At 37.7% G+C, this 25,428-nt stretch overlaps 1 protein-coding gene across 1 annotated transcript; it reads right to left on the bottom strand.

The window, feature by feature from the left end:
• Nucleotides 1-482: 482 nt before the first annotated feature.
• Nucleotides 483-25,157, bottom strand: LOC108987880 (protein SUPPRESSOR OF QUENCHING 1, chloroplastic). Its single transcript, XM_018960925.2, has 28 exons — nt 24,718-25,157; nt 24,167-24,267; nt 23,996-24,052; nt 23,813-23,907; nt 23,086-23,185; nt 22,530-22,588; nt 22,233-22,357; nt 21,735-21,867; nt 20,269-20,356; nt 20,005-20,083; nt 19,703-19,763; nt 19,486-19,561; nt 19,294-19,404; nt 18,246-18,341; nt 17,928-18,050; nt 16,814-17,011; nt 16,277-16,381; nt 14,969-15,033; nt 14,090-14,183; nt 13,685-13,842; nt 13,535-13,584; nt 13,304-13,425; nt 13,054-13,161; nt 9,121-9,213; nt 8,759-8,795; nt 1,776-2,023; nt 1,440-1,589; nt 483-932 (listed from the first exon to the last, which is right to left on the bottom strand). Exons 1-28 carry the CDS (start codon nt 25,100-25,102, stop codon nt 768-770), a joined length of 3,282 nt encoding a protein of 1,093 aa, XP_018816470.2. The 5' UTR covers nt 25,103-25,157; the 3' UTR covers nt 483-767.
• Between the last annotated feature and the right edge of the window lie 271 nt (nt 25,158-25,428).

The following is a 25,428-nucleotide window of genomic DNA, read 5'->3' as shown; positions in this document are numbered from 1 at the left end:
GTTTGAAACATCATTAGGACAAAGGCTATATATGGCCATGCGACAGACCTGAGGAGGCCTTGTAACATCTCTCTCTCTCTCTCTCTGACAAGGAATTCTGGAGACCGTATAAACACAACATGTTTTTTACCCGATTAAACCCAAAACCCATGTAACGTACCCATCACACAGATAAGGTAAATCATAAGGAAGCCTCATATAATTCAAAGCAAGACTCACCTAGAACGTCTCACAATTTGGTTTTGTGACCATATAATCTCAAAAATTGACTGGTTGACTAGAATTAGAAGCCCTTATGAGTCATTTGATACCAAAATAGGTGTTGCTGCCAATGATGGGTGTTACTCTTTGCATATGCATACTAGTATAAACGGCCAGGATGATTTATTTACATCCCTGAGTGTAGAACTTCTCTAGTTCTCGAGTTAGATAAAATCTAAGAACTTATCAACATGATTTGAGAAATAGTAGTTATAGCATCAGAGGAAATTAAATAATATGGCTATAAAAAACAACTGATATAATTCTAAAAAGGAAACTTTGAATGTCATGTTTGCTCAACATGTTACAATTAAAGTACTTATGAAGAATTATTGGACGATGACTTGACTTACTTTGTTGCTACTATCATACTGATTTCTATGACTCTGGCAGAAGACAACAATTGTTGGAAGTATCAGCTGCATCCAACTGAATGGCATACTTTCAGGAAAGAAATTGAGAAAAATAGAAAGGGATCTTACAACATTTTTACATGGGAATTTGCCTCAGCGAGCAATTGGCAGCTGTAAGGTGCTTGTTGGAGTTTTGGGCTTCACAGTATACGCGAGTGTGATTTCTACAGGGGCAGAGTCTGAAATTTCCTCGTGGAAGGGTACTTCAAATAACAAAGATTGGTACAAACAGACCTCATCTTCCTTGCAATAGTATACCTGTGAAGACAGGCAATGGTATTTTATCTCCAAGATCGACAATTATGAGCTTAACCTGGAAATAAGTTCTCATTTTCATTTTCTCTATAATTCTTTAATGCTTCTCTCTTTGCTGTTATTTCTAGAACAATAAACTTGCAATTTGGCGGGGATGATTTAAAGCAAACATACATATGGATCTAACAATCTTTAGCATCTGATTATCAAGTCAATTATCATGTTAAGCCCGAATATATTGCGAAAAAAAATATGGGCATAGGAAATTTCTTCAGTCACTCCTAGAAGATTCTATCAGACTTTTAATACTATGGTTAGCACCGATTTTTTTCAGAGAGTAATTGGTCAAGGACTAATCAAACGTCACCTTTGTCAGAGAATATATCTAAATAATTCAATCAATCATTCCTTAAGAACGAAGTTGAAAATCTACTTGAAATTGAATTGAAATAGTTCAAACAGATATTTCTTTTCTAACCAGCGAGGTTTACAGCCAAAAATGAGGCATACCTTGCAATTTATTCTGCCCATTGAAGCAGAGGGGGAGGTCCTCCTAAAATGAAGTATGGCAGATCCTTCTGGATTTAGATATCCATCCAAGGGATCAATAACAATTGCATTTTCAGGCTCACTTTCTACACTAAATTTACTGCGTGCTTCCTGCATTACAGATTTTGAGGCAGTAAGTTAAGGAATATATGGACAAACACACAAAGGATAGTTTTACCACTATTCAATGCCCCAATTTTAAGATAAATGAGACAATTTAAAAAGTTGGGACCTATATGGTACAGGAGAGAAAGAGAGAGAGAGAGAGAGAGAGAGAGAGAGAGAGAGAGGAGGAACCTTCGAGAAATGGTACTCTTCAGGTAACAATATCTTAAGAGATAAGTTTCCCTCATTGGATGAACCACCATCAATAGTAATGGTCTGTGTGTCAGCTGATGATCGCCTTCTAAGGCGCTTCATAGATCTGTTTTTTGGTACAGGAGGCTGAACCCCTTTCAGCTCTAAAGTAAGAAGTTCAGCTTCTTCCTTGTTCAAGTCTAGATATCTGATTACGCTATTGTTTGTATCAGCTATGAAAAGTCTTCCTGAGAGATGAAAAGAAGCAAATTCAATGAAAGCTTGCTACTAATGGGAGTGAAGGTGTACCAATTGAAGCCAATGTCCCATTTGGATGTTAGTATAATTTGTACCATCAAATTTTCTCAACCCTCCAATCACCCAAGGATAGCAGGTGATTCGGAAAAAATTTCAACTGTGCTTGATAAGAAAAAACTAGCTTACATTAAATGAAAATGTCTATTGAAGCAAAAGATTTTGTTGTTTTTATATGCATAGTGGCACCTCCAAAATATGCCAAAAATAAGGTCTTCCTGTTGATTTGTTATTTAGGGTATTGGAATTTAGTGAATTTTTGGAGAAAATTCATGCATTAAAAAAGCACAATATCATGTCTAGATTCTGAGGTGGAAAATAAAAGATAAATATACTCTTCATCTCAAATTTAGCTTTGCCTCCAACCTATATTTGACTTTGTTTGTAAGAGTTGAAAAATCAATATCAGATAGATTTTGAGTCCATCTATGATCAGATATTTTCCAAACGTCCCTATGATCATTACCCTTTCTCTCTATGAGAGAAAGTATAAGCCACATCTACATGCGACAGCAGATAAGTAATGTTTCAAACTAGTTAAGCTCGTGTTTCCAATTCTGGTACCGATTAAGCTTTTATTAAGTGTTATGACATTCTATAACAATTAAGCTAGTTATATAAGGATAGAGTTGTTTTTAATTCAGAAATATGTGGATCTACTTGATGAAGGAGGGAGTACATCCAACAGAAAATCGAGCATCCTGCTACTTCACAAAGAATGTAAAAGGGGGATGGAAGAATTTAGGATTTTGTAATTTTTTTTTTTATCAGTAAAAAGAGTGATATTATAATATGAATGAAAAAGGCATAGTCCTTGTACACAGGACATATACATAAGAACTCCTAAATATATTCTAAAAGCGGTAAATTAAAGACAAGAAATCATGAACAATGTCCCCATGTAATACAATAGTGGAAAACCAACACATTAGAGCGTGGAGAAAAAAATTCTTCAACTCAGTCATTGTGCGTTCCTTATCTTCAAAGCAGAGTGCGTTCCTTTCCATCCAAATACACCATATAATACACAACGGAATCATCTTCCACACTGCTGCCACTTGCTGGCAACCTTGCAACTTTGACCAACATCCCAACAAATCCACCACCCTCGTAAGCATAACCCAGACAATATCAACCCTTAGAAAGATCTCATCCCACAACACCCTTGTTACCTCACATTGTAATAATAAATGGTCCATAGATTCTCCATTCTTCTTACACATGTAGCACCAATCTAACACTACACATCCTCTCTTCCTCAAGTTGTCCGTGGTCAATATCTTCCCAAGAGCTACATTCCAAACAAATAAAGCTACTCTAGAGGGCACACGTGACCTCCAAATATTCTTCCAAGGGAATAGAGCAATATCAAATTGTGTTGTCAAGATGCTATAATATGCCTTAACTGTACATAACTTGTGGTTATTAGACCTCCACTTCAAACTATCTCGTGGTGTCAATGGGATCTCCATGGAATATAATAAGCTGAAAAATTCTGGAACAATAGGTAATTCTCAATCATGGAAATCCCTATTAAAAAGGATATGCCACAGGTGCGCACCATGAGAGAATATACGCACATCAGCCACTGAGACCTCCCTATTAACTGCAATACAGTATAAGGCCGGAAAAACCCTTTCCAAAGCTTGGACTCCACACCACACGTCTCGCCAAAATCTTATACGACTGCCCTCACCAACTACAAAGCGAACTTGATTTGCAAAACATGGCCACCCATTCCTTATATACTTCCATAAACTCACCCCATAACCCCCGCTTACTTCCTTAGAGCACCAACCACCCCAAGCAACACCATATCTAGCGTCAATAATATCCTTCCACAATAATCCCCCCTCCAAATAATATCTCCATAGCCATTTTCCCAATAAAACTTTATTGAAAGTTCTCAAGTTACATACACCGAACACCCCATTCACAACTGAGGCACATACAGTCTTCCATCTAACCAAATGGAATTTCTTCTCCTCCCCCATGCCTCCCCATAAGAACGCCCTAAAAAGTTTCTCCATTTTGTTCACCACCCCTACAGGCATAGGAAACAAAGATAAAAAATAAGTAGGGAGGTTAGTGAGAGTGCTCTTGATAAGAGTGAGGCGGCTCCCTTTTGATAAATACACCCGTTTCCAGCCAACCAACATTTTCTCTATCTTCTCCACTACCACATCCCATATAGCTCTATTCTTAAATGTTACTCCCAGCGGGAGAACCAGATATTTCATTGGGAAAGAAGACACCTTACAATCCAGAAGGCTAGCTAACCTAAGAATATTAGAAACCACACCCAAACGAACCATCTAAGACTTGCCCAGATTCACCTTTAGCCCAGACACTGCCTCAAAGCAAAGTAACAATGCTATTAAAGTTTGGATTTGGCTACTCTTTGCTTCACAAAAAATTAGCGTATTATCTGCAAAAAGAAGGTGTGAGATGACAATAGAGCCACCAGAACCATTGCCCACCTAGAAACCTGATAAGAAACCTCCCCCAATTGCAGCCTGCACCATCCTACTTAAAGCCTCCATAATTATAACAAATAAAAGAGGAGATAAAGGATCTCCCTGTCGCAGTCCCCGCGAACTATCAAAGAAACCAGCAGGTGTGCCGTTAACCAGAACTGAGAGCCGGGCGGTTGAAATACAATGACACATCCATACAATCCACCTATCCCCAAAACCACATCTCTTAAGCACATATAAGAGAAATTCTCAATTCACATGATCATAAGCCTTCTCCATGTCAATCTTGCACAAAACGCTTGAACCTCCCTCCCGTTATCTGTTGTCCAAGCACTCATTTGCAATAAGTATTGAATCAAGAATTTGTCTCCCATGGATAAATACGTTCTGGGACTTGGAGATAATATGTTCCAACACCAGACTAAGCCGGTTAGCAAGAACTTTCGAGATTATCTTATATACGCTACTAACCAGACTTGTAGGCCGAAAGTCTTCAATAGTCAAAGTCTCGTGTTTCTTAGGAATAAGAGCAATAAAGGTCGCATTAAGGGACTTTTCGAACTTTTGACAAGAGTGAAATTCATTAAAAACCTTCATAACATCACCTTTCACAATATCCTAGCAAGTTTGAAAGAACCCCATTGAAAAACCATCCGGCCTTGTGCTTTATCCTTGGCCATCCCAGATATGACCTTGTAAATCTCTTCTTCAACAAAAGGTCTCTCCAATACACTCACATTCTGCGAATCAATTGCCTCAAAATGCAAGGCATCAAGCTTTGGCCTCCAAGGAACCGATTCTGTGAGAAGGGACTCATAGCACTGTACTATGTGATTTTCTAGCTCGGAATGAGAAGATATCACCTGAGAGCCTGATTGAAGTACTTGATGACATTGTTACGCCGATGTGAATTAGCCATTTTGTGAAAAAACTTCGTACACCTATCGCCTTCTTTCAACCAAAGTGGCCTGGATTTTTGACACCATGAAACCTCCTCTGATAACAAAACCCTCTTCAAGTTTGCCATAACCAATCCCTTCCTCAATAACACCTCCTCCAAATTATCTCCCAAAAACTCTTTATTCTCAAGTTCTTGCAGTTCCTCCATCAGTGTAATCTTCTGATTGTCAATGTGATAAAAAACTTCCAAAGTCCACTTCTTCAAGTCTTATTTCAGTGCCTTCAACTTGCTTGCAAGAATGTAACTTGGAGTACCAAAAAACTGATATGAAGACCACCAAACACGAACCATCTCAACAAACCCATTTGCTTTGCTGTTAGCCATATATTTTCAAACTTGAAATATTGTTGCCCCCTATGAATACCCCCCCAATCAAAAGAATAGGATAATGATCTGAGCTAACACGAGCTAGTCTTTTCTAACTTACTTCGGGATATTTAGCTTCCCACGAATGAGAAACTAAGAATCTATCCCGTCTCGACCAAACCTGCCCATTTGACCAAGTGAATTCGCCCCCTACCAGATCAAAGATGAAATCCATGAAATCCAGATCAAAGATGAACTCGTTGAATTCTTCCATGGCCATAGAATGTCGACAATGCCCTGATTGCTCACTAGGAAAACGGATAGTGTTAAAATCATCTCTCATGCACCACGGCACATCCCATAAGGAGTATACACCCGCCAACTTCTCCCACAACCTTCTCCCGTCTCTATCCACGTTAGGACCATAGGAACCTGCAAATGCCCATTTCCATTCATCAACCACATTTTTAAATAAAGTAGAAACCGAAAACTTTCCAACACATTCCTCAATTGACTCAACCACTCTTTTATCCCACATAAGCAATACTCCACCTGAGACTCCCAAAGAGGTCAAATAAGTCCAACCCACATATGAGCACCCCCATAGACTTCGCACAATTTTCCTATCAATGAATCGCAACTTTGTTTCTTGAAAACACATCACATCACCCTTCCACAACCGCAATAATGATTTGATACGAAGGCGTTTATTGCGATCATTAAGCCCCCGTATATTCCATGATAAAATCTTAGGTTTCATAAAGATTCAAGAACTATATTACCCCTCCCTCTCAATCTATCCCTTCCGTCACTCCCTTCTTTCGCATCATAATTAATAGAGCAAGTTAGCTTTTTAAGTTCCCTATCCCGCTTTGAGGTTGACTTTGAATGGCTAGCCTTAAGTGCTACGATGAGGGCCTTAAATTGTTCTTTGTACCCTCCAAATTAAATCTCAATGACCTCCTGAGTTTCCTATACTTTCTTGAAAACCCAATTTGACAAAGAACTCCCATAATTAGATTTGGGTGGGAGTGTACACAAAGGAGTTAGAATGGCCCCCTCCTCAGCAGTACTGGCAAAAGCGAATAACGCCAATTCCGAGCCATATACTACCTCTGGTTCAATACTGGATTCCACTACATTTTCAGGAAATCTAAAACCTTCCAATCCAACCCCTAATTTATTCCCCTAAGAAACACCCATCTCCAGAAATAACCCATGCTCCAACAAAACAGACTGCACAGGAACCACTGTTGTGCCTCCATCCACCACATGCGGATGCTTCTGTGCATCCTCCAACAACAACCCACGAGATGGCGATGGACAAACAGATCTCAGATGCCCCTTATTTATCGGCTTCTCTATCAGAGCCCTCAGTAACAAGAACCCTTGCTCCGACAAGGAAGACTGCACAGGTAACACTATTGTGCCTCTGTCCACCACACACGGCAGTTTATGTGCCTCCTCCAACGACAACGCACCAATCGGCGACGGAAAAACAACGTTCAAAGGCCCATGCTCTATCGGCTTCTCCATCGTCCTCGATAACCTCCCGTCGAGGTGACTGAGCCGGCACAACGTGATGATCATCAACGGCCGTCAAAACTTTCTGTGCCGGTGTGGAGGCCGTTACGGCGCTTATCAGTGTCGCAAAAGGGTGGCACAAACGCTGACCTGAAATATCGGCAGGCCTTGGATTCGCCTTCCAGACCTTCTTTGGGCCTGGCCCAGCCCATGTCCCTTCCCCAGCCCAATCTGCAGCCCAAGCCTATTCCCTTCCCTTGAGCCCATCTCCCTCTGATCCGAATCCTGGCCCAAAACGTTCGAGCCCAAAGCCTAGCCCATCCCCAGCCCAGCCTGCGTCACACGCCTATTCCCTTCCCTTGGAGCCCATCACCCTCTGGTCCGAAACCTGGCCCAAAGAATTAGAGCCCAAAGCCTGGCCCAAGTCCATCACTTTCTTCCCCTTAACGCAACACTTAAGACCAACTAATTCTTCCAATAACATCCTTACTTTTATCTCCATATTACTCAAAACCCTTAGCAAATATTCTTCATCTATCTCACTGCCTCTGCACGACCTCAAACACGATAGGCACCGCTCCACTCATGTCTTGCTGTCGTAGTTTCTGCGTTTGAACCTCAATGTACAACCTCGAGGCATCTACCATCAACAAAAGAGCACAGCCTTCTCCCCTTAACACCTTCGGCTTGTCTGCTTGCGATGTCCATGGGAGTGCCATCACTCTGTTTCTCACACCCGAAACAGAGGGATGAGCTGTGAGCTCCTTCAAAATGTCTCCAAATTTCCTCTACCCCTCCCCCTTCCTACCTTCTGGAACCACTAGCATACCTCTCCTCTTTTCATGCCCAAATTCCGAAATGGAGAAGTACCTACCATTGAGGTTGCATCCCCTCTGCATCATTAATACTGCATTTTCAGTTCTATGGGTTCTAAGGAACTCTGAAGAGCCCAAAGACACAGCACGTTCCCTCACCATAAGGCCCAGCCACCCCAAAGCTTCATGCTCTAAGGAAATATACTTCACCACACGACGACTATTCTTAGTGATTCTCCACCACCTATCATTCTCCTTTTTAAACACAAATAACTTCTGTTCAATGAAGACCTTTTTGCCCATACCCATCGACACCAACCAATACACTAACACGATAATGATAATCACCAATCTAAACTTCACCCTCAACTGGACTACATGTTAATCACCACAAGGATCTATCACCATTAACGACCCAACTCCAAAAAAAAAAAAAACCAAGAAAAGCAAAATGTGTACGGAGAGAAAATTTTAGGAGAGAGAAAATTGACCAGTGCTTATGAGAGGATTTTGTAATTTCACAAAAATATTCCAACATTATGGCTAACAAATTATTTGTGGCGGATAAATAGGTATGAGAATCACCACTTTCTGCTTCAACGATTCCTGATGGCTCAGAGAGCTGCAAGACAAATAAATGCATCACAAATTCAGCAATTAGCTTACATAGTTGAAAAAAGTATTTTCACTTCTCAATAGCCGAGCAATTAAATAAATGAAAAACACTCTACTGATTGGACGCATGTTCGTATATTAGATAAATGTTTATTATTTCCTTTATGCCTTGTTTGAATATGATAAACAGCAAATATGAATGTGGAAAGTGCACCTCAAGATCCAATAAATATCACAAGTTGGTTCATAAAAAAAATATATATATAGACTAAATTTTGTAGCGCTGCCATCAAAGAATATTCATCAAATACGAATAGAAGTATTTTTCCAACCTGAGCGGTCAGGGCTATTCCATCCTTGAAACCAGCTTTCCCCATTCCAGCTAAGGTACTGACTCTTTTACTAGCAGGATCTAGCTTCTTGATCTGAAGTTTGGGTAACAAGGAGAGGTAGTCGCCGTACTTATTATAATCATGTTATAATGAGTAATCCACAGTAATATAATAGACACACATAAAAAGGGCTTCCTGGTACTTTCACTTCAATGTAAAGTGAAGCAGTGGAGCACCTTGGGCAATGCATTGCAAATATTCTAAAATGAACCAGATATGATTCACCTATAGCAGATAAAGTTGGAAGTACAAGCTACCTTTTCATGATAATTTGAATACCAATAAGCTGCTTATAGTAAGCCGAGGGCAGAGATGGAGATAAGAACCACTTTTAATTACCATAAAAAGGAGTAGAAGTTTACAGACACAATTTGAATTAAATTTAGACCATAGAACTTTCCTCTATAGTAAAAGGGAATTGAATGACAAGTCCAGTGTGCCAAAGAGAATCACCCTTTTGTGCCTAATAACCTTATGACCTAAAATTTTGATGAGATGCTGAATATTGGATGAAATTTATTGCTTGGAACAATATTCTATAAAAATGGCTCGAATTTTATCAAGGCTACTGAATCCTATTATTAGTCAATGTTAATATTTGGTCTCCATATAATTTGGAATTTGTCACCATAAACTTTAGAGAAATCGAAGAATACATAAGAATTATTGAATCCTAACATGCAACTGCCTGTTTAATAGCAACCTTAATATGAGGCTATGAGAAATATGAAGAGCAGCCCTGCTATCTTCTGAGCATAATAGGAAGGAGGGAGCAATTTTTTCGAAGTTTACATACTTAGGTGTACATGAATATACGATTATACGTCTCTATCTATGTCTATCATATACCCATTGCATTGTCTATCATATACCCATTGCATGTGTATTTCAAAGTTGAAATCAGATTAAATGGTTCATTGACGTCCTCAAAAGCTCGTGGCACATGTTAGAGAAATCATATTTTCTCGACAAAGGCCGACAGTGGTGGTCTTCTTACCAATTATATGGAAACCCAAGCTATATCTTGGTATGCAAATTCAAGTCTCTGAAGAAATATTTGAAGGTTTGGAATGAGCAAGTGTTTGGCAATGTGGAAGGTCACAAGAATACTTTCTTTGAGGAACTCAAGGGATTGGAAGCAATGGAGGAGAGTGCTAGTAAAACTCAAGTGACCGCGGACATTGATAGGGTCTCTTTATTGGAAGAAAATCTTAGAGACAAAAATCAAGAGCATTATGGTTGAAGGAAGGGGATAAATGGACCAAGTATTTCCATTGGATGGCTAACTCACATGGGAGAAACAACATCATAGAGACGTTGATGATTGATGGGTGGCTTCCTCTAGCCAACCTGAGACCATATCACATTGTCAACTATTATGAGAATGTGCTCTCGGAACCATTTTCTTGGAGACCGAGATTAGATGGGCTTACTTTTGATGCTCTTGACTCACAGGAAGTGGAACAGCTCAAAAGGCCGTTTGAAGAGCCAGAGGTTAGGAAAGCATTAAAAAACATGGCGTGTGACAAAGCTCCAGGTCTAGATGGCTTTTCTATGGCTTTCTTCCAAATATGTTGGGAAGTGGAAGACGTAATAGGGGTCTTTCATGAATTTCATGAAAACGGAATGTTTGAAAAAAATCTTAATGCAACTTTTATTGTGCTCATTCCTAAAAAAAATCCCATTACAAAGGTAAAAGATTATTGTCCCATTAGCTTGTGAGCGGGATGTAAAAGATTCTCTCAAAAGTTTTGTCAAATAGATTGAGCAAGGTGATGAAGAAATTAATATCAAAGCCTCAAAATGCCTTTGTCAGAAGTAGGCAAATTCTTGGCTGGGTACTTATAGCCAACGAATGCTTGGATAGTAGATTCAAGTAGGGAGAGTTGGGGTTTTTGTGCAAGCTGGATATGGAAAAGGCCTGTGATTGTGTCAATTGGAGATTCTTGCTTTACATGCTTGAGAGATGTGGCTTTGGTATGAAATAGTGTACATGGATCAATCATTGTACTTCCATGACTTGTTTCTCTATATTAGTGAATGGCATGCCAAAAGGTTTCTTTAATAACTCACAAGGCTTGAGACAAGGTGACCCCCTATCTTTGATACATTTTTGTTTTGTAATAGAAGCTTTTAGTAAGATGATTTCAAGTGTTATGGAGGGTGGGTTCATATCTGGATTCTCGGCAGGGGAGGCAAATTTCGGCACTCTTAACATATCTCATCTATAATTTGTTGGTGATACCCTAATCGTTTGTGGGGCTAATCATGACCAAATTAGAGTTTCGAGGGCTCTCATTTTTATGCTTTAAAGCCGCATCGGGGTCGAAGGTGAACTTGGCTAAATCAGAATTAGTTTTGTTCCTAATGTGGAGAGCATGGCTTTCATCTTGGGATGCAAGATATCTCAATTGCCTATGAAATATCTTGGCCTCGAGTTGGGTGCCTCGTTCAAATCGAAATCTATTTGGAATGATGTTCTAGAAAAAATGGAGCAGAAACTGGCTAGTTGGAAGATGATGCATTTATCCAAAGGTGGTAGGGTCACCTTAATCAAAACTACTCTTTCCAACTTGCTAACTTACTTCCTTCCACTATTTCTGCTCCCAGCCAAGGTGGCTCATCGTATGGAGAAACTCCAACGTGACTTCATATGGAGGGCGATAAACAATGAGTTTAAATTTCACTTGGTGAAATGGGCCCACAATATGCTCTCCTATTTAAGGAGGATTGGGTATTCTGATTTGCAGTCTTTTAACAAAGCCTTGCTTGGAAAATGGCTAAGGAGATACCACAATGAACGGGGGTCCTTGTGGAGAACTGTCATCGAATTGAAGTATGGTGAACCATGGGGGGATTGTTTTGAGGTGAGTGGGCCTTATTGGGTAGGAATATGGAAGCACATAAGAAGGGGTTGGGATACATACTCAAGAAATATCCGCTTTGAGGTGGGTGACAAATCCAAAATCAAATTTTGGCATGACGTATGGTGTGGTGATAGGGCACTCATGGAAACTTAACCTCAAATTTATGGTATAACAAGAATAAAAGAAGCTTTGATTGCGGACCTCTTAATCCTAACCAATGGTACTCCTCAATGAAATGTTGTGTTCCTCGTAGATGCACAAGATTTGGAAATTGATGCTTTTTCGAAGTTCTCTGACCTAGTGTACTCCAACCGTTTGATGGGGGATTCAAAGATAAGATTTTTTGGTGCCCCTCTAAGAAAGGAAAGTTCACAGTCCGCTCCTACCAAGCCATGATAGCACACAATATGAATCCATTCCCATGGAAGAGTATTTGGAAGACAAAGGCACCTATAAAGACAATTTTTTATATTGACGGCATCCTTGGGGAAAATCCTTACTCTAGACAACTTGAGGAAACATCAAATCATAGTCATAGATTGGTGTTGTATGTGTAAAAAGAGCGAAGAATCCGTCGACCATCTACTACTTCATTGTGAGATTGCCATAACTTTGTGGAATGAAGTCTTTGCTCGAATGGGGTTAGCTTGGGTGATGCCGAGAAGGCTAATTGACTTCCTAGCTTCTTGGAGAGGCATTCGGGGCAACTCTAAGATTGCAACAATAAGGAAGATGTTCCAACATGTTTATGGTGGTGTATTTGGAGGGAGATGAATGAAAGAAGTTTTGAAGATCAAGAGTAGTCAATGGATGAGCTTAGAGGTTTCTTTTTCAATATTTTACTCCATTGGTCGGTTGTAATTGATTTTCATGGCATGACTTTACATGAGTTCCTTGTATCACTAAACTAGCATGCTTAGGTGCTGCTCTTGTATACATTCTGTATACTTGGGCTCTTGCCTATTCTTATGATCGATAAAATTTTGTTGACCTATAAAAAAAATACCTTGTGATTATAACTATCTGCTACATAAATTTGGCCATCCTTCGCACATAAGATCCCTAATGGATGTTGAAGAAGTACTTCTGACCCCGTTCCATCATGGTCTCCAAACTGCAAAAGTTAAACAGCAGAAGAATTACTGGAAGGAAATAGTTAAAATAGATCACATTAGAAGCTATAACACGGAATGTACATCAAGAAACAATTATGTATGTCTAGTATGGAACTGACTACTTAATTTGAGACAAATTACCTTAAACAAATTGTCTGAGAACATAGGATCACCACCAACTAGCAATCTTGATCCTCCAGTTTTTAGATCAAGTGCTCGAATTGAGCTACTCTCACTATCCGCAATGTAGATCACTGTCAAATCTACAAACATGCAACAGAATAACTTTCACAATAACAATAAAATTCCAAAAAGTAAATATTTAAAAGGGTGGTTGAAATTCTTTCAGATCAAAATACTACAACATATTACCAGGAGATAGCGAAACTCCAGAAGGTTGTGCGAATGATGTGCTTGTAGGGCTATCTCAATAATAAGAATAAAAATTATCAATGTTAAATTTATGCAAGTATCTAAAACACACACACACACACACACACATAGATGTATAAAAGTCAATGCCTTGAACCATTCAAGTTTCTTTCATAACCATCACCACTAAAAACTCTAGTAACTCCATCCAATGTGTTGTGTTCCCAGATCTGGTGTTGGCCTGCCATGGCAATGTAAACCCTCTCATTGACTGGCTCGAAGCAGACATCCCATGGAGAGTTAAGGAGCTGAAAGGAGAGACTAAAAATTACAAAAGTTATAGCGATAGTTTTCATAAAATTCAATATTATAATTCTATATTGAATTTAACAATTATAAATACTGTGGTTACTTGTTCAACAAGATTAACAAACATTAGTGCACACAACTTGATGAAGCATTATTATATAGTACATGCAGGCTATCTTTTTGGTTTGAACTTCTGTAAATATGATATAGAAGTAGATCCTCAAGTTTCATCTTTTGCAGTCTTGCCTGATTGGTTCCTTTTTCCCCTCCTCGGTAGTCAGAACCTTTGGATCCATTTCCAGCAAGAGTACGCACTGTCTCATTGGCAAAATCAATCACCCTACAATAATAAAATTTAAAAATGTTACAATGGTAATATTACTGTGATTTCCCTGTTATAATACTTGGGATAAATGGACTTGCATTCAGTCCTCATAGTTGAGACAAGACAGAACACGAGTGGGAAGCATAAGAAGAAAATAGTTTCCTATTTAAGACTTTTCTAGTGTATTATTTTCTAAATTTTAATTCCAAGCTTTCCTTTCCTTGTTCTGCCTCACATGTCTAATTCTGCAGAGTGCACAATAGAGGTTCTCTTAGAAGAGTCACTGGGATTGGCGGCCCACCAGTTTATTTTTTTATGTATATATTTTGTAAGCATTAAATATTTTATTTATTATGTACCTCCATCCACTTCCGCAGTCATTTCTCTAACCCGCTTATGATGGTGACTTGGATCTCAGTCTGCACAATCAGCCCTTTGTAAATTATAGTGTGTCCTATTTTCTATAACTGATGCAGCTAAAAAACTGCTCACTATGAAATTAACCCAGATAAATTCTCAGGCTAAATTTTTTTTAAGCATTAGAATATATTTTTATTTTGAGGCATGTTATAAGCAAAAGCAGTTTTTCCTTCCAAAATCAGGTTTCTTCTAATAGAAAGCATAATTATTACAGAAGAGCTATTGCACTGTCCAAAAGGATAAAAACAGAAGCATCTAAACTTCACTTGAGGAAGCAAATCAACTTGAACAATGACATTGAGAAGATACAGCCATTTGATAGCTAGAAGAGTACGAGAGTTAAACAATCAAGGGATAGTTCTGAAGAAACAGCCACGTACCTCAAAGCATGATTTTCAGTATCTGCGACATAAAGGAGGTTTTTCTTTGCATTGTAAGCCAAGCCCTGAAGAAGCAACAACTAAACAGTTACTGTGCATACAGGCAACATTGAACATTAGACACAGGATGGCAAATCCCAGAACAGTCAGTCATAAATGAAGTATGCCGGATGGTCAACACAACAGATACTCCATCATCTTAAATTGAGTGTCGTGATTTTAAATAGCACAATGTTTAATGAAGAAGAAAAGCATATCCGTTCTGGTACAATTTCCAATCATGGGCCCAAATTTGATGTATATCTTTTTTTTTTTTTTCCAGTGGTAAGTGCCAATGATGTCTATGTGGTGGAAGTTATGGTGATAGTGGGGGAACAAATCCAATGGAACATTAATTTTAGCCTGGCGGCACATGATTGGGAAGTGGACAGTTTTGAAGCTCTTTTCAGCCTCTTGTATTCACTCAAACGCAGTAACCATCAAGCTGATTTATTGTGGTGGACACCTACAGGAAAAGGTTTATTTTCGGTTCGCTCGTATTATAAATCTCTGTCACAAGAACCTCCAACTCAGTTCCCTTGGAAAAGGATTTGGAGACATAAGGCGCCTCTCAAAGCAGCGTTTTTTGTGTGGACCGCTTCTTTGGGTAAGATCCTCACAACGGATAATTTGAGAAGAAGAGGGGTGATCATCGCAAATTGGTGCTGCATGTGCAGAAACAAGGGTGAATCAGTGGACCATCTTCTACTACATTGTGATATAGCTCGAGGGATTTGGAATGAAGTATTTAGAAGACTAGGCTTGGGGTGAGTTATGCCCGACCGAGTCTGTAGTGGAGATGTTGGCTAGTTGGACAGATCTAAGAGGTAACCAACAGATTAAGGCTGTATGGAAAATGTTGCCTATTTGCGTCATATGGTGTTTATGGCAGGAGCATAATGAACGGACATTTGAGGACAAAGAAAGATCAATGGAAGAACTAATTGCTTTCTTTTCTAGAACTCTTTGTACTTGGGCCATTGCCGTTAACTTTAATGGCCAAGATTTTCATGATTTCCTTGTTTCTAATGCTCCTACTTAGCTAGAACATTCTTTGTACTGAACATGGCTTTTGTCTATTCTTTTATTAATATACTTACACTTATAAAAAAAAAATCTTTATTTTTTTTCCAATTGATGAGGGTGTTATTGGAATATAAAGAAAACAAGGTTTTGAATCTTCTGAACTGGGCACTCATTCTGGAACATCCCAAAAGGAGATCATGATACTATATTAAGGACGGAGAGAGTAAGATATTAACTTATTACCTGAGGGCGATTAAAGGTGGCATCATCAAAGTTACCATCATGTAAACCTTCCTCCCCTGTGGGCCCAATTTGGATGATAAAATTCCCATCAAGGTCGGTTACCACCTGAACATAAATGTGACAAGACGTCTAAATAATGATTTGAGTAAATCCAAGCAGGTTCTCATTCCTTTTGATGCAAAGGGTAAGAATAACCGAATTTACACGCTCTACTACTTGATTATTATAAGCTGGACATGCATTATTGGAGCCGTGTCTTAAAAGTAATTTCAAGATAATAAGTTGTCCAGCATGCTATTAGAGTCTGGTTGTATGTAACATCTTTGTTCCAAATCTAGGTTACTCCATTCTTGTAAGTTCTTTCATTTTCTAGTCTGCATCAATTCAGGATTGTTGGATGGTGTGAGGTGGAGGGGGTCTTTGAGTTTGATAAGCTTAATATACTTTTTTTCACATTTTAAAACCAGGAAAAAAGTACACCTTGACCTGGAGGATGTGCATGTTTGTATGTGTCTGAGAGAGAGAGAGAGAACCCACTACGCGGTTATGGTTACTGTCTGAAATGAAGAGCCTGTTGTTCAGGGCATCAATTGCTAGCTTTCCAGGAAACTTTAATGGAGATGTCAACAAGCGAGGATCATTATCTTTCTCCAATCTTATAGGAATCGGTGTGTTGTCCAAGACTTTCTTTGTGCCATAAAACAGAAGAGCTGCCTCCACTAAATCGTTAAGATCCTTCAAAACGAAACCGAAAAAATGACTTTTTTTACTTTTAAAGTACAATAACAAGCAGTAACTGAAATATGATAACATTTTCCTTGGTAAGTACTAGACAAAAAAAAATCAATCTAAAAATTGCAATTTGATGTTGTCAGCATGTTCATTGAAACTTGTTCCACGTAGAAGGTGATTTATTCAATTTAAAGGCATTTAAATACTGATTACCAATTTAATTTATGGGATTGAGATTATAATTGAGGAAAGAAAGTTGCTTCTAGTGCAAAGTGGGATTTAAGATGATGCTACAATTATGGAATAAACGAAGACAGTTCTTGCAAATGCAATGATTTTTTAACAGGATATCTCCTATATGAGGATGTCCTAACAGAAGAAAGGCAAAGTCCAGCATTTGACAATAGTCTTTCTATGGACAGTGTATATTCAAATAATTATGTCAAAAAAACAGACATCAATTTGCCTTCATCTCCCCAGTTCTTGCACCTTTCAAAAGTTTCAGTAACTTTTATCTTCTATTTGGCTTTGCATCTTTCCCATCCATTTAACAGTCCTTGTATATGTGGCATAAAGTTGAACCTAAAATCTAACTTACAATAAACAACACAGATAGCTAATAAACACCATCAGTTTTACATTTTTCAAAATTAGAGACAGTTACGAAATTTCTAGTTTATTCAATATCAAGAGACATGTTAATCAACTTAAGCAGAACTGCAAAGTCAGATTTTTCTTTACAACTCCAGTTGCTGCTAGAATCTTCAAAGTAAGAATACAATTTAAAACATGTGCATGCAGCCAAAAACAAACTGCCATTTTAGACATCATTTGGATTGACACTTTCAAAACAAAAACAGTGCATTTGCTAAAGAATGGAAAACAGGACATACGAAAAGCTAGAACTAGTCATCAGTACCTTTCGACGACCTTCACCTGATAGTTGAGCAATGAGCTTACCATTGGGGCCAACAATAGCAAATGTTGGCCATGAACTCACACCTAGCTCTCGCCACATATACATATCTCCATCATTGACCACCTAAATTGTTAGAAATAATCAGATATCCACTAGAAAACTAATATATACTAGAAAACCATCCTAGGAACTGTGGAAATGTCTTCACATAGATCTGAGAGAATTCTACCTACAAAAGAATGTGCCAGTTCAAAAACACCCAATATTCTTTGAAAGATCAAACCTTTGCTCATACGATGTGCTAGACAATAAGCTTACCGGGTGAGTAATGCCATAGCGCAACACAGCATTCCGAATGGCTTCTAAATCTTTCTCATTGTCAAACTTTGCAGAGTGTACCCCCACAACTGTGAACTTCAGAAACATGAGCATATATAAAATAGTTACTTATGGACTTGAGACATTTGATAATCAACACTTGAAGCAGCTAACTACTCACTACTGATGTGGAGGAATGTCAGAAATACGTGGCATGTATCAAGAATTATAACAAAAAGCATACATTTTGCTTTCAATGTTTCTTTACCAAGTGATATGGTAGGTGATGTATTATTTTCTATTGGAGAGATTTCCCCAAGGGTAGCTTTGAGTATCCAACTACTAATCAAACTATGAAGTATGAGATTAAGGGGCACACAATAAGATAGATGCCATGGAAAGAATAATGTGAATTTTAAGAATATGGGGGATACTTGGTTGGAAACTTCACAACATACATCAAACTTGAAAATTTTCATCTTCTTTCTAAGTCCATATACTTTACCCTTAGACTTACTAGAAGTTGCTTGCTCATACTTGAAATTAGTATCATCTACTCCTCCGCAGTTGGCACATATAGAAATTGTACATTGATTTATCTCAATATCTAGAGTCACTACATATCATGAACGGTGTTATCAGGAGAACAATAAAACTACCAACTATTCGTTAATCTTTGGCAAATTCCATGGGCAAAACAGCTCCCCCCCTCCCGGGGCCAATTGTGACTCATTGTTTTCAACCTTGGCACCAAAAAAAAAACTCATAAAAGGAAGGATAAAACTTGCTTATATGAAAACTATTATCACTACCACGTAGATTGTGCTAGTTTGAGCATTCACAAGCTTGAATCAGATATAAACAATATCAAACTTCTCAGAAATAAGCAATAGTGCCTCAAATATTTAAGAGAGTAATCTCATTCATCATAAATAAAATAAAACAAGACATTAAAGCTAATCAGACTCTATTCAATGAGCTACAAGCAATTTGATATTATCAAAAGTACTTGAGATTGCCAACAGATTGAAATATCTAAAGTAAATACCGGCATGTCCTTGTATTTTTTCTCCAAAAACTCCAGGTCTGGCAACACATGCATACAATTTATACAACAATAGGTCCAAAAATCCAGCAGAACCACTTTTCCTTTCAAATCCTACCAAAAAGGAAAAATGAAAATCAAAACTAAAGTTGTACATTAATCTCACTAAAACAAAACAAGTTAAATAGACTTTACCCTGCGAAGCTGAAGTGGAGCCGCATTCAGCCAATCGAGTTTAGATGGAAATTCTGGCACAGTTGGAGAAGTTCCCCTTACATAGTGAAAGATTATTCATGCTAAACATATCGAACTTTAAATTTATGGAACATATCAACAAGGAAAATGAGTAGATAAAATTGAAAATAGTTTGTGAAAAAATACATCTTAAAAGGGGAAGTAGGGCAATTCTTACTTGGTTTCTAGATCAGATATATAGTTCACAAATTGTTGGATCCTGTCGGAATTTAGATCATCTATTACCATAAAAAACTGCAGTGAGTTTGAATTCTTACTTGTGCAATGACTATCAAAACTTGTGTAGAAGAAGATGATACAATCTACAGAACCATAAATCTCAAGACTAACTAATTCATTACAGCTAAAACCAAGAAAGAATGAAATACAGAAAAAGAATGGCAGGCGAAAAAAGTGAAACAAAATGAAGCACAGGAAAATATCAGAGGTGAATGTTACATGGATGACATGTATCAGTACCTTTATCTGATTTAAAAGATGGCTGGGTGACTCCTAATAGCATATTCCAGATAGCTTTTGGGGATGCATACTGCATTGCCTGCAAAGGCGTGGCAGTTGTATATTTTTTTTAAACCAAGTACAATAATAAGCAAAGAAAAATAGTTTTTGGGCATTCTCTTTGCATATTCGTGGTCACTAGAAAGATTGCAAACTGAGATTCAACACAAATCTGTAAGATGCAAATATATTCTCTTGCATTCATCTCTGTCAAGTTACTCATACCTTCCAGTTTGAGATGGTAAAGAGGAGACAAGAAATTGCAATGCCCAAACTTCCATATCTCAAAATATCTCGCCGAGAACCCTGCAACCTGTCCAAAATTATTTTGCACCCTCAAGGTAAAGTTTCTATAGAAAAAAACTAAGTGTTTTGTTCTAAGGTAAACTGGCAAAGAGATATTGTTATAAGTTATGCTGATAGATGACACTTCTCATTGATGAGACTGTAGGTACGGTAAGCTGGCATTTTGAGGAAAATAAAATGCCAAAAATTATGCAAAAAGATGTTTTTGTCAATTTGGGGGACACCAACATGTTTTGCCACTAGAATAACTTTCTTGGGGTATTTATAGTGGGCCTTCAGAATCTATTTAGCTTATACACCAAAAATATCCAAAAATGCCAAAAAAATTTCCATTTGGTTCTGATTTTTTTTCTGTGTATTGTGTCCAATTTAGTTATCTGTACTGCTCAACAGCAAGCATATACCATAAACAATATATTTCTTTATGTGCTAACTTTCCTTTTTCATCTAGTATGTATTTAACCATTTGATCTCTTTGTCAGAGTAAAGAGGAAAAATGGAGAGGGAATATGTAACAATTCAAAGTAAGTTCAAGCTTATTTGGAATTTTTTTTTATCAATGCTGTTACAATCCAACTTAAAAACAAAAGAAGAAGCTACATGTGAACTTATACTCCAAAACAATTAGTCAATTTTACAACTGGAGCTCACTGGATTCATTATAAACCGTAAGAACTTCTCCATTCTAGAGAATGTGGTATTTCCATTCACCACCTTCTCGTACTAAATCCGGGTGATACAATCCCCCTTCTTAAATCTCTAAAGTCCTCATCAAGACATTCCAATATAGGTGATACGGCTCAAGTCTTACACTTCTGATTGAGGATTGATTCTGATACCATTTACAACAAAAGAAATGCTCAAGCGACGTCTAGCTTATACTTCAAAAGACTAGTGAATGTTATAGTTGGCACCCCTTAAATTATTATGCACCGGGTCCTACCAGATTGTTACAAATACACATTGACTTAAGGCTCAGAGTTTTTTATTGTATTGTTAGATAGTAATCATTACATGACCTTATGAAGGAAAAAATTTGGATATAGCCAAAAAAACAGATATGAGAATAAAGGTTTGGTGATACTTCTAAAACCAGATCTTTGTCATGGGCATATCCAATTGAGTAAGGCTTGCTAATAATATAAAAACTTAAGTTTCTATTTAAGCTTTAAAAGTTTTCATTTACAGGATCTCGATTAGTTTAGATTAGAATTTAGTTGATCTCATTTAAGAATTTCAATTTCAGTTCTTGCTTGTCTATTATAATTTCCACCTCACCTCCACATTCTATTTCCCTCACAAATTTGATTTGTTGGCTGAAAAAAAAAAAAATATATATATATATATAAAGATACAAATATATGCAGATTTAGAACATGTCTTACCCCCCAATAGAGAAATTCCCACCACTGTTAGAATATCTATCCTGCATCGCGCCATTATCTGTCCTTTCTGTGAGCTCTGCAGCTGAGGTTTGTGTAGAGGGAAATAGAAACTGATTACCCTGCTTCTTCTCATCTGCAATGGCATGCCTTTGTGAGTAATTGTGAGCAGAAACTATAGATGCTTAACAGTTACATAAATTTAGAGAGTGAGTGAGAGTGAGAGAGATAGAGAGCTCGGAGAACGACATTATAATTACTAAACATGAGCTTTTTGCTTCACCATCTTATTAAACCAACAAATCCAAGATCACTTAAACAATTTATTGGTGTAAAGGAAGCACTAAGCAGTAAAGGAGCAAATTCCAAAATATATGACACCAATTACAAGAAAATTGATCTTACTTATAGTTCTTAAAACATGAAACAATTGTAGCTTCAGCATTCTACATTAATGATGGTACAAATTGACATTTGTAGCATACTCTCAGGACTACATACTATAGCCATCTGAGCCACCCCTGAGAATATCATGCAGTGAAACACTTCCTATCTCATTCCGGATAAGTGATGGACTGGCAGCCTTTAGAGTTTCTTCAGACAATGTAGTTGTCACGGCTATACATCTACAAGCACCAAAAAGAGATTATCATTTCTACCAAATAATCATATAATCTAATAGTTCCAAGGTATACGAACAATGATTAAGCACATGGGAAACCAACCCAAGCTCAATATGATTTACCTTTATTTGTACTCGATTTTAATGCAGGAAACACATAATATAAAGAAATTTACCTCATTTGAGCAGCTTTGGCAGCTTGAACTCCAGCTAATGCATCTTCAATGACAATACACTAGGAAAATATAGGCATAAAATTATTTCAATAATATAAGAGTGATTGGTCAGAAAAGCTACAATGATCAATTCAGTCTAGACAATTATGCTGACAAACACTCATTCAGCAGTACGATGAACAAAAAAAAAAAAAGGCAAATTATTGAGATGAAGAAATTAAATCAGAATATTCATACAGGAAAAGTCTTAATATTGGGTCCATTGCAAAAGCTGACAGAGCCAACTTTTTCTGAGAAATTTTATGTGATGTTCAAAAAAATCATAATTTGTGAAAAGCAGCAAACTATCCAAGTACTTTCCAAATAATGTGCTAGTACCTAGCAATGAGCATTCCACCTCTCCATGTCTTGAGATTTTATTTTCCAGAGAATTTAATAAGAAAAAAACCACCAGGGATAATCACAAGTTCAATACAACCTATGTTTGAAGCCAATAAAAATAATTGTTTGGAAAACATGTCTCCAAAGACAATAAATCTGCAGAATCTCAGTATACCTCACTGGGCAGCACATTCAAAATCTTTGATGCAGCTAAGAAAATATCAGGAGCAGGCTTCAAATTCTCGAAAGCATCTGCTGACACAATAGCATCAAACCTGAAAGAAGGCTAATAAAATATTAAGAACCAAAAGTATCATAAAGCTGAATTCGTTGTATACTCTCAAATATTGGGTAAGTTCACAGTTCAAAGTATGGATTTGGACCAATCTGATTTCTAGACAAATAGTCATGCCCAGCACCCAAATATTACCCAGTTGCTTACTCGCGTATCCTTTTTCTTGGGATTATATTCTAGATGGTATTATACAATTTCTTTTGTCCAACAATGGGGGGAAATATTAGTATACGTATTTAAAAATTTTCAGTGTGTTTATAGTTACTTACAAACTACAAACTATGTTCTTCTTTCCTTCTAAGCCTTTTACACCAGTTGTTAGACTCTTGTGAGTTCAGTTCCAATTTCAACTGATCAGAATTTAACTCTACGCATCTTTTGTAAAACTAAAAATAATATTTATCTTTAAGACTTCCACCCTCAAATGTTATTGGTGTTTAAGTTTAAAGCTTAAAAGATTAATTATGGTGACAACTTTCTGAACATGTTGGTCTTTAGTGATGACTGCAGTTATATATTGACTAATTAAAAGTATAAATGGGTGAAAAATGTACGCAACCAGATTACATAAATCTGAGAAGCACAGCACACGATTAGATTGGCTTACATTGACAATGGTAAACCAGCAGCAGCAAGATTTGCATCCACCTTGATACGATCAGCACTAGATGCAACAGCAACCTTAAGGCCTTTGCTTTTACACTGTTATCCAGCAGGAGTGTATTATTTAATTTCTAGATGAAGCAAGAAGGTAGCAAATCATGTCATCTATGACTCATTCCCCACGTACCTGAGTAATGAGTTCAAGGGCACCTGGGAATCCTATTCCAGAATTTGGTTTTGCATACTAGAATAAGTGTAAAAACTTTAGGTGTTAGCGACTATTTGGTTTTGCATACCATTAATCATTATGATATAAGTTGCAATTGCATTATGCATTCAAAGATAGCGTATCGATTACCTTATCCAAATATATTTCAAAGAATCGCTTTTTTGCAGCCTCAGGATTGAATCCCTGAACTCCCTTAACAGAAGCAACGCCTCCTAAAAAGTTTGCTTCACCTAGTATTGGTGTTAAAACAAAGATTTAAATTTAAAAGTTTGCACAGTAGCAAAAAGCGATTAATCATTTCTATTGGTTGTTACAAAGCTACCCAAAGTTTTAAAATTCAAGGTTACTTTCAATTCCAACCCCACATAATAAAACCCCAAAAGTACATTGAGCACAATTTCCCACTTTGCTATGAAGAATGGCAAGAAGGTAACGGCGGCAGAAGCCATTAAGAGACTTGCACTTCTTTCTTCGAACAATTATCAAAAGTAAGAGAATTTTCATGACCAATATAGCATGTCATATCAGAAAACATTCCTAACTTAAAAATACAGCAACACAGTCTGAATAAATCACAAACCAAATTCCCTACAGTATTTTGCTTACAGATTCTAACATAACTAACAATGTATAAATACTAGCCACTGAAAATGAATATAACAAAACTTCATATTCATTACCAGTTCCCATGAATGGCACAAAATCCTCCACAGTCACTTCGACCCCCATCTCGGCGAACACGTCCACCCCGGCCTTTCTCGAAGGCTCTTCGCTGTTACACAACACTCCATCCATGTCAAACAGCACGGCAGACACCTTCCCCCAATTCCTTAATGAAGAATCTTCTTCTTCAACACTCTTCTCCTCAACCTTCACACAGGCTCTTGCCGACATCTTTCGCGAAAAAAGGCTGCTTCTTCGCTGGTTGTGGAAGAGATATCTAGAGAATGAGATGGGTTTTGGCCCTTTTGAGTATGCATATAAATGGAAGAAGAGCGAGGGGCGCGAGAGAGAAGAAGAAGAAGAAGAGAGAGGTGGCAGTAGTAATTTCAAGTTCATGGCCATGGTGGCTGATAAAAACTGAAATTACTCGATACCGTAGGCGTATAGTGAGTGGCGGGGATGGGGGGATGGTTTTGTTATATTGTGATGCGCTGGGACGAAACTAACCTTGCTGTTTTGTGAAAATGCCAATGCAGTTAGCAATGGGTATGTTGTTTTTTTCGGTGTTTGCCTGCTTGAAGGGATTTTCTCAGGGGTATTTATTGAAAGAAGATTTCTCTCAGTTTTTTTTCTTCTTTTGTTTTAAATTGCTGAGGTGTTGAATAATTGGTGCATTATCCACTTGGTGACCACTCTTTATTTTTGAAGTGTTTTTCTGATTTTGGGTT

The sequence above is a fragment of the Juglans regia genome, chromosome 11, assembly GCF_001411555.2.
Source record: "Juglans regia cultivar Chandler chromosome 11, Walnut 2.0, whole genome shotgun sequence".
In the NCBI taxonomy this organism is placed as follows: Eukaryota; Viridiplantae; Streptophyta; class Magnoliopsida; order Fagales; family Juglandaceae; genus Juglans; species Juglans regia.
Note: the sequence above shows the minus strand (reverse complement) of the source record. Positions and strands in the feature narration are given on the sequence as shown.

Excerpts from the sequence above, each read along its gene's own strand:
- LOC108987880 (XM_018960925.2), bottom strand. The coding sequence starts at position 25,102 with ATGGCCATGAACTTGAAATTACTACTGCCACCTCTCTCTTCTTCTTCT. Across the intron at positions 24,268-24,717 it reads TGTGCCATTCATGGGAACTG|GTGAAGCAAACTTTTTAGGA; the intron begins GTAATGAATATG and ends CACCAATACTAG. Across the intron at positions 20,084-20,268 it reads TTACCATCTCAAACTGGAAG|GCAATGCAGTATGCATCCCC; the intron begins GTATGAGTAACT and ends ACGCCTTTGCAG.